The sequence below is a fragment of the Lygodium microphyllum genome, unplaced genomic scaffold, assembly GCF_053477565.2.
Source record: "Lygodium microphyllum isolate KBCC unplaced genomic scaffold, Lygodium_microphyllum_v1.1.10 scaffold_50, whole genome shotgun sequence".
In the NCBI taxonomy this organism is placed as follows: Eukaryota; Viridiplantae; Streptophyta; class Polypodiopsida; order Schizaeales; family Lygodiaceae; genus Lygodium; species Lygodium microphyllum.
The window spans coordinates 693,187-706,663 of NW_028229533.1; the positions used below are offsets into that span (position 1 = coordinate 693,187).

The following is a 13,477-nucleotide window of genomic DNA, read 5'->3' on the forward strand; positions in this document are numbered from 1 at the left end:
GCATGTTTATCATAGCATTCATTCATCACAGCATTCCTACGTTTCATTCTCCAAAGCATTCATTTATAGCATCCCTGCTTGTTCACAGCATTCATTTACAGCTGAATATACTCCTGCATGTTCACAGCTGAATATATTCTTGCATGTTCACTACATTCCTGTTGTGCTATCAGAGTACTTTACTGCATCAGCCTTTACTGTATCAGAGCATCACATCAGTCTTCATTGTATCAAAACATCACACCACTCACAGTCACCGCATTCTCAGTTCACGCCAGCATTCCAGTCTCATGCCAGCCATGTGTATCAGAGCATCATGCCACTCACAGTCACCGCATTCTCAGTTCACGCCAGCATTCTCAATTCACGCTAGCATTCCAGTCTCATGCCAACATTCCACAGAGAGAGAGAGAGAGAGAGAGAGAGAGAGAGAGAGAGAGAGAATATTAACGTCTCTAAAAGGCCAATGTGGCCTATGAGACCAAAGCAATACATACAATGATGGTGTGTTTCTCATCTGGAATGAGAAAAGATGAAAAACATGCCTATAAGACTGAAAAAATGAAATAGTGTCCTATAAAAGGGAAACATGTCAATGATCTAAAAGTGAAAGTAGAAAAAGGAAAACTCTCCATCAATGAGATGTTTGTCCTCTAAGGAGGTGTATCTCTGCATGGCTGAGGCGTCTCGGCATCTGTCTCCTGTGGCGCTCAATGATGGCTATAATTTGTCTGTGGTGTGGATGTCTAGGCCTTCGTCGGGGTGGACGTGGGCGCCTAGACCGGCTAAGTGCCACTGCTCTATCCAAAGGGACACCTACAGAAGATGAGGTCCAATGATGTACTCCTGTAGGCTGTGTGGCAGTAGTAGTGGTATCTGCCATATTCTGTCGTGTATCAGTGAAAAAGTTAGTGACTGCTCTTTGTCTATGTGACCAAGCTGTGGGGGCCTCCTACTCCGTAGAATTGTTACTCTACACCTCTGGAGCTCCAAGAGGAAGAATCCCAAGCATCTCTGATCCTCAAACTACATGATCCGTATCAGGGGTCCAAAACCCTCTCGAAACAGACAGTGGTATCTACCTCGTATATCATAATATACAGTGCATCGGCAGATGTAATGTTCCTCTGTCTCTGGCTCTCTGTCGCATAGTGGGCATATGCGTTTCTCTGTCTGTATACCCTCCCATCTGCCTATCTCAATCCTCAGGTGGTGGGATGAGGTGCGGATCTGACCAATAACTATGCATAGTCCATGAGGCAGCTGTGTGTCCATGTAGTTGGGTCGGGTGATGAAACCATCCTCAGATACCTAAAGGAAGTGGGTCTGGTAGTGTACCATCCTCATGCCATGGGGGGAGGGGGGTCGGATCCAGGTCTTCTCCATATCTAACTTCAGTATGTCTGCTCTGATCACATGGTTTAGCTCTGATCGGCTTAGGTCAAGTGTAGGGCAATCCAGGCTATAGTCAAAGGGGGGTAGTCTGTCAATCTGCAGCCCATGTAGACTCATCCATGTACTCATCTGAGCATACCAACAATGTCTGTCACCATCTGCTGCTAGTTGTCTAGAAGAGGCCAGGGCTAGCCATGGGTATCTATCTTGGGGGAGCTCCCATAGTCTATGTATGAAAGTCACTGCCTGGACCAAGGCCTCAGCCACCATGGGTGATGCTCCCAACTCAGCTCTGATAATCTCATGTGGGGTCGAGCTCTTCGCTCGTATCATACGTGAGATCATCATGACCAGTGGTCTTTCCATATGCTCCCACCCGTCATAGTATTCCTTCTCTGGTCCATCCTGGTCTCCCAAAGGCTGTCTCGTGTGAAAGAGACTCAGACCCCAAATAGCTGCCCCATATAGGAGTGTGGGTGTAACCAAGGTGTCAAAAAGCCAGAATTTGGTGCGTGGCTCATGAAATTGTATGTGAGCACATTGCCTCTCCAATGCACCTAAGGCTACATATGCTTTTGCCAAACGAGCCTCTGATGTCTCTCTCCAAGAGAACTGTGGTCCCTTCAATGTGACCCCCAAATAGACATACTGCCTAACCATCTCCACTGGCTCTCCATCAAAAGTAAACTGGTGCTCAGCTCTTGTCACCCAAGCAGCTGAAGTGTTAAATACCATAACTTTAGTTTTCCCAAGGTTCACCTTAAGATCTCTATCTCTGCAAAAAGCTGATAATGCATCCAAGTGTCTATTTAGTCCCTCAGGTGAGTCAGATATAAGTACAATATCATCGGCATAAAGCAGTAATGGTATCAGCACTCCAGCTAGGCTGGCTCCGGCTCCACCAGTCCTATCCACATATTCTGAAATTTCATCTATATACAGCCCAAATAGTGTCGGTGAAAGTGGACAGCCTTGTTTCACCCCAATGGTACTATTGACTGTATCTAAGATGCCCTCAGGTGTTCGTACTCTGCCCATCACTGTCTCATACAAGGCATAGATACTCCACTGTATCTCTACAGGCACATCAATGTTTTGCATTCTTCTCATGAGTCTAGCACGTGGCACTATGTCAAAGGCCTTGCGAAAGTCCACAAAACAGCAATAGATCTTTTTCTTGAATGCCTTGCCTTCTTCGATGATTGCCCTAAATGTAAAGATATGGTCTAGAGTCGTATATCCCTTCCTGAAGCCATCCTGGCCTTTTGATCTCAGGCCATGCATCTCGGCCCATTCACTCAATGCTTGTTCCACGATAGAGCCATATATTTTGGCCAGCATGTGTCCAATCACGATAGTTCGATAGTTACTAGGTAGCGCGGGGTCTCCACTCTTAAAGAGCGGCACAATAATATGGTCTGACCAACAGGTTGGAAACCCCTCACAAACTGCCCTATTAAAGATGTGAGCCAGCATTGGTGCCAAGATATCACAAGCATGCGCGAAGTGTTCAGTACTAAACCATCATGATCTTGGGCTTTTCCATTTTTCAGTTTCCATATGGCATTCCTCACTTTTTTTTCTGTGAAAAATCTGCAATTTGCTGGTCTTGAGGTTGAGGGGAGTGGCATAGGCTCTTGGCCAGGAACATCATAGAGTGTGCAAGCATATCCATACCAATCATCCGGTCTAGTAATCTGTAAGGTTGGCTGGTTCTCATGCATCTTTTTCCATGCTCTCTTGCTGTCCTATCCCAAGAACATGGAATACATTTCTGTTTCTAGTCTGCTAAGGTATTTCCGCTTCTTTTTGTGTACCAATCGTCTGAAGAGCGTTCGAGCATGCTTATGTGTACATATGCCAAGTGCCACCTCTCGTTGAAAACGTGCTCGTGCCTCTCTGCACTCATCATCATACCAGCCATTCTGTGGGGCATTACCTCGTGGAGGTTTATCTGACGGTGTAGTGTGTGGGAAAGCGTAGGCTGCTAAAGTGTATATTATCTCGGCCAACTGTCCTGTAAACTCATCCAGAGAGGCCTGTGTGTCTAGCTCCCTCAATGCATCTCGCACAGTAGTGCTGTATATGTGTGAGGTCGCTTCCACAAAATCATAGAGTGGTAATTTTGGTATGTGTGGCTGTGCTTCGTATATATGCCCATATTGCATTGTGAAAGCTAGAATAGCATAGTCTACTACTAATCCAATTGGTCTGTCTGAGATTTCAGAGCTTTTTATGTCAGGTAGCAAGTTAGGTGATCCAATCAAATAGTCCACTATGCTTGACCATTTCTTGTTATTCCAACATGTGAAACCATTAGATCTTGGCCACTATGGCAGCCCGTTAAGGATGGCCAAACCATGTGCACTTCCCAATGCCAGTAGGTGTGTTCCATATTCTGTTATCTCTCTATCTTGGGCTGATCTAACTAATCCCACTTCATCTAATGCAATATCTCTGAACATCTCATCACTAGTGTCAAAGAAAGCAGATTGGTTGCTTCCTGTGCGTGCATTAAAGTCTCCTGCTAGTAGAACATCCCCAATTCTCATAAATCTCATTATGTCCTCATATAGTGGTGTATACGGGGATGCCTCTTTAGGGGCAAACTTAGAGTATGCAGGTGGAAAGTAGCATATGGCAATATACATGTCTCGAGTTCTACTTGTATGTAACCTGATCCACATGTATCTTGCCTCTACATCTCTATGTACCACTTGGACTGTATCTCGGAGCTCTTCTCTAAATAGAATTGTCACACCTCCTGATCCCCTAGTCCCTCCAGGCCGCCTAGGCTAAGGGTGATATACACTTTTCCATCTATATCCATATACATCAGGTAGACGGCTGTCTTTACATTGATGTGTCTCAGTATACATAGCAATGTCTATCCCTTTGAAAGTATCCTCAGAATAACCTGCATCTATCTTAAGGGAGCCATTGCAATTCCACAGTGTGAACTTCAAGGTCTCATAGGCCGCGCACCGTCATGCTGTCCTTTTCTCTGTGATGATGACTCTTCCATCTCTGTAGACAGCCCATTTACCTACTTTCCATGCCTCTAGAACACATGGCATATTTTCCCTACTATGGGCTATCTGGGCTGGGGTGAGGTCTTCATCTAGGTAGATCTTTTCTCCTTTGAGAGCGATCCTCTTGGAGAGGAAGGCTCTCTTCTTTTCCAAGTCTCCAAACTTCAAGATGTGAACTTTTGTTTTTGTGTCAGCTTTCCCGACTCGCCAAGCCCCAATGATGGGTACATCTGTAGCCCCAATTTTGGTGGCAAGAGCTGTAGCATCTTCAATTGGGGAGCTTTTCTCATCTAGTCTAACCACTCTTACGTGGAGTGTGCGTGCCCGTCTTTTTGTCTCTTCTTCCAAGGTGGCATTCATAGCATTCTCCATTTTCTTTTGGGTGCCTTTCACCACACTTGCATAGGTGTGTATATCCTTTTTTAAAACATGCATTTCTTTTTGTAGTTCCAGTGTGATTTGTGGTTCCTTTTGTGTGTCCGATTTCTTTTTGCATTCCTCTAGTTCTTCTTGTAGATTAGAGATCATTTGAGCCTTTCTCTGCCATATGTGCATCCAATGTTTGTTGCATCTCCTTTTTTAGTTCTTTCATCATTTCAGCTCGAACCTGCTCTTGTATATCATTTTCCATTTCCTTCCTCATGATACGCATTTCAGCACGGAGTATGGTCAACATCTCCTCATATAGTGTTTCATTAATTTTTCCGGATGTCTTCCCATATCTACTTGACCCTGGAGAGACATTCCAATCTCGGGTTTTATGCCCATAGGTTTTGTATCTCGTGTTCTTTGGCGGTATATGAAACATTGTTTCCATGGTTGGTTTTGTGATTCCTTCATTATCAGTTTCTTCCATCATGATTATAGTATGTACTATAGAATAAAACTGTTTACAGTCTGACTAGAGTAGTAAACCTGTAACATAAACTATCACTATAGCATAAATTGTCAATATATCATAAACTGTCAATGTGACTGCATCATAAAATATGACTGTAGCATAAACTGTCAATCTCACCTAAACTGTCACTGTAGCATGAAATGTTAATGTGTGTCAGTCTGAATTCACGCAGGTCTCTAGCCTACACAGTACGGCAAGGTTCACATCAGTCTGAGTACATCTGCAATCTCAGTACATTCACACAGGTCTGCATTCACGTCAGTTTGAGAGAGTCAACAGATTTCTTATAGAGTCACAGTCACGACACGACACAAAACTGTCCCATCAGTCACTGCGCATCCCTACAGATACTGTTCACAAGGCCCACCACTGTTTATTGCAGGTACATCCCGTCACTGTTCACTTAGTACTCCTGTGTCAGTACATTTACAGCATTCTCAGTGCTCCTGCGTCAGTACTTTCGTCACAGCATTCTCACTATAGCATTCTCATTTTGTCACAGTACATTCGTCCGTACAGCATTACTGCATCAGAGAGGTCATGCTTGTATCAGAGAGAGAGCTCACGCCTGCATTACTGACGACCTCAGACTTGTATCAAACTTGACGACCTGTCTTGCATCACGCTTGCATTACTGATGACCTGTCCTGTATCAGACTTGACAACCTATCCCGTCACGTCAGAGCATACCCATCACGTCAGAGCATACCTGTCACGTCAGAGAGAGCATACCTGTCACGTCAGAGAGAGCATACCCGTCACAGAGAGAGAGAGAGACGGGGGGGGGAAGGGGGGCTGCTAGGGCTTCCTTACTAGCATTTTCAAAAAGAGGAGATAAGGGGACCAAGATGCAAGTGCATGGCTGAGCGGATACATGCCACCAAAGCAGAAAGAGATGTTGTGGAGGCTGGATCAAGGTATAATTACCATGCTAGGGCTTCTTTCTAGACACAAGTAGGGAATAGCATTACAAGTCGTAAATGCTCTCGATAAGGTGCTAGCAGCCTCAAGCGAGCAGATGGACCTCCTCCTTGATAGCACTGGGCCTTCATCTTCTTCCTTTCACCCCTCTCTAAAGCTGCAGATGCCTCATTATGGCCACCACACCAAGATGGGATCCTTACTTGTTACCTCAAGAATGCCTCATTCTCAAGTAGCATAGAGGACATATGCATAAATCTCATTGGTGTCAATGATGTTTGTGCCCGAAGAGCATTGGCTACTCCATCGAACTCTCAGGGGTGCTTATAGAATGCAGTCCCACAAGATGAGACTCTAGAAGAGCAGATTCATGTGCTGAAGTTGATCCTACACTTGTATAACACAAAGTAAGAATGATTGGATGGTATCTTTCGGCTCAGGCTTTGTCGAAGTTGACCATAGAGGATCATAGCTTGCATATTCGATGGAGCCTCGTATAATATCTATAACTTTCCCCACACTTCTGAAGTTATCTGCCAACAATACCTTTGCAAATAAATATCTCATTTCTGATTATACTAGGGTATAGCAAAGAGCCCTAGAGCAGTTTAATAAGAAAAAGATATTTCCAATCAAATTCCAAGTGGAGGGTAAAGTTTCAACCTAGGCAACTTCTCATGCAATTGACATGCTTCCATTTCGATGGGCAATTCTTTCTGTATAACCATTGGAAGAATCTCTTTTGAAATGCACCCAAGTAGCACAAAATATGCATATGCATCATCTAATTCCCATATAAGAGCTGCTTCCTTGTAGTTGTTATGGCCCCAAACATATGGAATAGGATCTAGCATCTTGGGATGCATAATAGCTCCTAAAACCAAGCACCACATGTGCTTCTGCACAAAACCATGCTTTCATAATAGTACTCTAGGTTCAGTAATAATGAACATGAAACTTATTATCAATAGAACGGCACAGAGGTGCCATTGGAGAGGATAAGGAGGGAAAACAAAGAAAAGAAGAAATGTAGAGAGAGAGAGATTACAGCCAAAAACGCATCACATATTGCACTTCTCACAGAGTTCAAACACAAATTCAAAGACAGCTGATCACAAAATGACTGCACCAAATAAATCGAAAAGGTGAAGACAGGTACAACACCGCTGGGTAAGGATGAAGTGCAGCAATGTCACCCTAGAAACGTTGTTGCCCTATCTTCTAAGGATAGAGAATCTACAACACAAATGTTGATGAAAACACAGGTAGGAGCAGCATTCAATGCAGTGAATCAGCCTGGAAGATGCATATTGAGCTTGTGACAAGTTTAATACTAACAAGGGCTAGGATCTCACTTTGCTGGACAATCTATATTATGTCCCCTAGCTTGGGGCGAACATTTTATGTGTTCAAGAACTTTGCTGCTTGAGGTAAGTTGTTTTCTTTATTGCAACCACAGTCGAGGTCATGGACTCTCAAATTGATTTAGTGATTGCTCACGACGAGGACAGCATAGTGACCTCTATATAATGACTCGATTCCTTTCCCAGCTGACAGTCAAGGACTTTGAGTTCCACCACTTCCGGGCTTTATCCACCATATAGGAACCTATGAACAATGAGCACCTTTGGCATTATCACTTCAGACACCTTAGGTATAACTCGCTCTATGAGCTATCACGCCATCAAATGGTTGAGAGCCTTCCCGCGCTTAAAATTGTCCAAGGATGTCTATCCAGCTTGTTAGCTTAGGAAATAGTACCACACTCCATTCTATTAGTAAACCACACATAGAGTTCACGCGCCTTCGAGATTCATTCATGTTGATCTCTATGGGCTGACATCCACTACTTCCCTTAATGGTACACTACACTTCTTTTTTATAGTGGATGGTTTCTCTAGATATATGTGGTGTATTTTCTACAACACAAATCTAATGCATTCACCTATTTCTCTTCATGGGTGCTTTTGTTGCATAACTAAATTGGTCGTCATGTAAGTTGTATGAGGAGTGATTTTGATGGTGATTTTATCTCCCACAAGTTCACCAAGCTTCTACAGGAGCACAAGATTTCTCACTAGCTCACCTCTACCGACTCCCCCACTTAGAATGGAGTTGTAGAGTGTAGGAACCAAACTATGATGAACATGGCATGCTCTACGCTACTTGCGATAGAGCTCCTCCATTGCATGTAAGTCAAGGCTATAAACACTTCAATGTATATCCTCAACCAGTGCCCCACTATAGCGGTTTCTCAAATGGACCCCTTTGAGGCATGTTTTGGCACTTGGCCTGTGATTTTCCACTTCCGAGTTCTCGAGTGTTGTGCTTACACGCATACTCCTGATGATAACATAGGAACTCACTTCTTGAGCTGATCTCTTGATTTTTTATGGCTACTCCTCTGAGACAAAAGTCTATCATTTGTTTGATCCTCGAACAAACAAGGTGATTCTCCAAAGAGATGTTTTTTATGAGAGGGATATTGTACAGATCATTGCACAAGCCTCTCAGTCAATCACTCCACCTACCATATCGGAGATAGTATCGGCTGAGCCGGATCTACTACCCACTCCTAACCTACTTGCAGAGTCTTTAGCATCCTTACTACTATGAATTGAGGAATAAAGAGCTACATCGTTGGCCCACTGTCCTTGAAAACCCATCCTCTGTATGGTGCCCTCCAAGAACTCCGAATCAACTCTTTCATACATCTTATCAAGATTAAGAAGCAACACAATGAGGTCCTACTTCCTGAATTGTGCAAGAGTTGTGGATTCCCAAAATGTAAAAATATTATCCAAGATGTTGCTCTCTTAAACAAAACTTTTCTCGATAGGATGGAGGAGGCTTGGCGCATCAAAAGAGAGTTTTGCAACTCATTAATTTCACTCATCTTCCCCATGGTACTTTAGTGATTGGTTGTCTTGTGGGCATTGATATCACCCAAAGTAGTAGCTAGCATTCTTACTCTTGAGCATAAGGCAAAAGCTATTGTATCGAACCATAGCAAGATTATCACTAGCAAGGAGGATGGTGGTGGCTAACTAGCCTTTGCTTGCTACCAAGTGGTATATTATCTCTTGGTGGTCATGCATTGGCCAGGTGAAGGCTCATCAGGAATTTCATTTGGTCAAGTGGAGATGGAAGTCCAACAAGGGCTATGTTGGCTAGGGATGTCATTACTCAGCACAGATCTAGGGGTGTCTTGAGAATCATTTGACTCAGATAGTCAAGAGTAGAGCATTCATTGTGAAGCTAATTTGTTGGACCTTCTTCTAGGTGAGGATCCATAAGAAGGTACTGCTATGGATATTAGAGAATAGTGTTCATACTAATGGAGGACCATGGCAGCCTAGCATCCACTAGATTTTTCATGCACATTTTCCCTACAAGGCTTTGAAGTCAGATTTGCTACAGTTATTATACAGGCTTGGAGATCAACCAAATTGACCTAGCCACTATTAAAGAGAAGTTAGGCAGCCCCTTCTCTTCAATCAGTTACATAGGACAAAGAAAGGCCACACTATCAAAGAGAAGAATCACTTAACTTGGGGGAGTTTTTGTTTGCAAATGGTAGCTTTTCTTTAACTTTCTAGGGTTTTAGCTTTCACTAATTACTTTATTGCTTTTGTAAATTCTAATCCTTGTAGCTAATTTTATGTACTTCTTTTTATAGCTTGTCTTCATACAGTAGCCCAGTGCTACAGAAATATAGGAGATTCTCTTCAACAGTTTCTTTGGAGCTTTGTGTGCATTCTTAAGAGAGTATCTGTACTCCAGTAGTTTTTGATATCATCAAAGTATGGTTGATTATACAAAAACTATTATCAAAATATGTTTGATGTCAAGGTATCCTATGCACTTACTTTTGAAACCTCGCGTTTTAATTTTTGAACCATAGAAGTCAACACACTCTTTTCCTTGGACAGCTTTTCCTGCAAGTTTTTAAATTCCTTTTAATAAAGACACTATACATGCAAACTTTGACTTCGGTGATTACAAACAACTATCTTACAGTACTGATTAAACATATTTGAGATAGAAGGGGATCTCCCCTTGTCTTGAGAAACTGCTTTCTAGCACAAATATGGATGTAAAGTTTTGTTGTGGTCACCATCATAGACATAAACACGTGTGTGTTTGCACCGACTCATAAAACAAAACAAAACAAAGCATAAAGACAAGTGGAGTTATAGCTTAACACCTACAGAGCAATTCATCAGCCTCTAAACATAAAATATCATAATGAATGGTGCTTCTTAGACACTCGGAATGGAACCGAGCTCCTAGCTAATTGCCCAAGCCATTCAGAGGGTGATATTGGCTGCAACAACCATTCAAACGTCACACATGCAACATCTCCAAGTGCCGTGTGGACTTCTTTTTCTCCTTTTTGTTTTATTAAGGCATGGTTATGATCTTCTTTGGATATTCTCAAGACCATTGCAATTTGAGTTTGACATTTCTAAAGCTATTTCCATATTTTCTAATTTTCCTAGTCAGGGCCCCAATAAAAATATCATAAATTTTGTTGTTTTTCCTCAATACCATAATTCACATAATTATCTCGAAAATTAGTTTGGTAATAATTGATGGCATAACTTTTGGGAATAATATTGTCCAGAAATTCCAAGTCGTTTAGAAATAATTTGGAGAAAAATCCAAAGAAATATTATAGCATGTTATCTATGAAAATATACCATGGCTCAAATAGTCAATCTGATCAAAATGCTTATCAGCTGCACAGTTCATTTGTGCTGTGTAACTTTGAGCACATTGCACTTCGAAACAGATGAGATGATGTTAAACTCCAGAGTAATCAAGTACAGTTGATGATCTATGGTTTTTTAAAAATGAGGGGACTGCCAGTATTTATGGTCTTTCATTGTGCATTGTACATACAATGTCCTTGGACTTATTCCTCATAGATGCAGCAACTAGAGGGGTTGAGGCAAACTCCTCTGCAACTATCAAGTTGCTTCTTAGACTGGACAGAAATTAGCCACCTCTCTTGGGGTGGTGGAGATTTCAGGCATACAAAGGACACCTCTACAGAAATGTGAGTGGGATCGAGGAGAGTCGATTTGGAAAGAGCCTTTCAAAGACACACCTTTTCCAATACAATACCCGGTTGGGAAGGAGAATACAAGTTAGTAGGATTAGGATGATCCTTTTAGGCATTCAACACTGGTCTAGAAGCATCATTTCCCAACCTTTTCTGATAAATGGCGTTGATAAGTTTGACCACCATGGACTGTGAAAAAAATAAATGATTTGAGCACTTGCAATGCCTGCCAAATATTTGTAACTGTCTGAAACTTCAGCATGCTTCTTCGCATTTATAGAAAATAAAGAGTCCAGGAAATAGCCCCATTGTCCAAGAACTCAAAAATAAGTAAACGGAAGAGTTAACGGCTTTTCCATGAAATAGTTCTATGCACGATGGACTTGCAACAGCAGACAGACTCTCTTTATTTTTTCTTCAACAGAATCCAAAATACAAAGAGAAAGAGCTAACAAACTATAGTATTTGTGTTCAAACGCTTATTTCAAACACTGACCTGCTCGTCCAAAGATTGGTTTAAGCGCATCGATGCGTCTTGAAGGGAATGTTCAAGCTCCCCCATTTGCTGCTGCATGCTATGAATCGTGTTCTCTTTCTCCCCGAGTTTTTGCCGGAGCTTGGTGGTCTCTCCCTCTAGCTTGTTAATGACGGCTGCAGTCGCCATGGATGTGATTTTCTGTGCCATCTCCAGCTGTTCAAACGGATCTGCTGGAAGAGAGGCCAGTATCTTCTGGGACAAATCATCATCATCTCCAGTATGCATCTCAGAATCAAAATCAGTCTCTCAGACTTATCCTTGAGAGAGATCTGTCAGAAATTCAGGGCAAACCCATAAATGCTCCCAAAAAAACTTCTAAGAAGCGACCGAAAATTGCCAGAAATTCAGGACAAATGCTCCAGAAAACAATCTGTGCGGTACACGTCCCGAATTAAGCCGTAGACATGGCTTATGAGAATCCATTGAATAACCGACTAAGACCAGGCAAGCAAGCACATGTCATGAATCGAATCAGTATCTCAGGATTATTTTGGAGAGAGATTTCTCAGAATTCCAGCGCAAATCCACAGATTCGCCAGAGAAGGAAGGTCGTAATGTCTGCCGAAAATGTCCAAAATTCAGTCGCAGAAACGGCTCATGAGAATCCATCAGATAATCGAGCAAGCGCACACAGGCGCCGAAGCAGCTGTCATAAATAGGGTCGGCCATGTCTGACCGAGCAAGAACAGACAAGTACGTCTGGGCAGATGTCAGCCATCTCTGATAGTCCCGTGCATCCAAGTCTCGACGTCAATACACAGCGCAAAGCAGCAGAGCTTCACCAACTGTAAGGCAGTCAACCTGCATGGCAACACCACCGTCGTCCGTCCGATGTCGGGAGTCGACGGCCCAGATTCATTTTCGTGCGTGTATTCGTTACAGTTTTTTGCCATCGTTGAAGTATCCAAGCATTATTCTTGGCAAAAAAACGTTATTCATTACAGTTTATTGCCATTGTTGAAGTACCCAAGCATTATTCTTGGCATATCAACCCTTAAGGACCGATATTAAACAAGGTGATGAATATCACAATGGCTCACCTTACTATAAGAGGCCATGGGCAAATCGATCTAGCCATGGAAAAAAAAGTAAATGCTAGCATGGATAATTTTGATAGGCAAGTTTGCATACACCTAGTCTAATGACATGGCATAAATTATACCTATGTCACTTGAAACTAGCCATGGTGTGCTGCAAGATTCTCTTTGAGCTTTGTTGAGAAACCCCTATTCACCAAGCTTGTCAATATTGAAGTCATCAAGGATAACAAAGGGGGAAAAACCAAAGAAAAGAAAATTCAATCAATGACACCTCAAGGTAAATTTTCCCTTAAGGTTAAAAACAAAGAAGGCCTGGTAAAGTGCAACCAAGTACATCACATGTACAAAGAAGGCCTTGTAAAGAGAAACTGAGTGCATCACAAGTACAATGTTTTGTGAACAACAAACCTAGAGGGCTATAATGCCAAACCATATGAGGAGCTAGGTGAAAGAAGATACCAGAATCGTAAGTATGCAAGAAAGCATCTCTACTCCTTGTCCTCTTAGAACCACAGTGCGGCCTTGAGCTCATTCCTCACAATCCAAATGTACCAAGATGCCAGAATTGTATGTCTGCAAGAA

General features: G+C 42.5%; 1 protein-coding gene across 1 annotated transcript; it reads right to left on the bottom strand.

Annotated features, from left to right (window-relative positions):
- Positions 1 to 6,881: 6,881 nt before the first annotated feature.
- LOC148008896 (uncharacterized protein At4g15545-like) lies at positions 6,882 to 12,702 on the bottom strand. Its single transcript, XM_087673937.1, has 3 exons — positions 11,814 to 12,702; positions 10,119 to 10,187; positions 6,882 to 7,148 (listed from the first exon to the last, which is right to left on the bottom strand). The coding sequence occupies exons 1-3, from the start codon at positions 12,078 to 12,080 to the stop codon at positions 6,882 to 6,884; spliced, it is 603 nt and encodes a 200-aa protein (XP_087530063.1). The 5' UTR covers positions 12,081 to 12,702.
- Positions 12,703 to 13,477: the final 775 nt, after the last annotated feature.

Excerpts from the sequence above, each read along its gene's own strand:
- LOC148008896 (XM_087673937.1), bottom strand. The coding sequence starts at position 12,080 with ATGCATACTGGAGATGATGATGATTTGTCCCAGAAGATACTGGCCTCT. Across the intron at positions 10,188-11,813 it reads ACCAATCTTTGGACGAGCAG|GAAAAGCTGTCCAAGGAAAA; the intron begins GTCAGTGTTTGA and ends AAAAACTTGCAG. Across the intron at positions 7,149-10,118 it reads TAAAACGCGAGGTTTCAAAA|AAGCACATGTGGTGCTTGGT; the intron begins GTAAGTGCATAG and ends GGTTTTGTGCAG.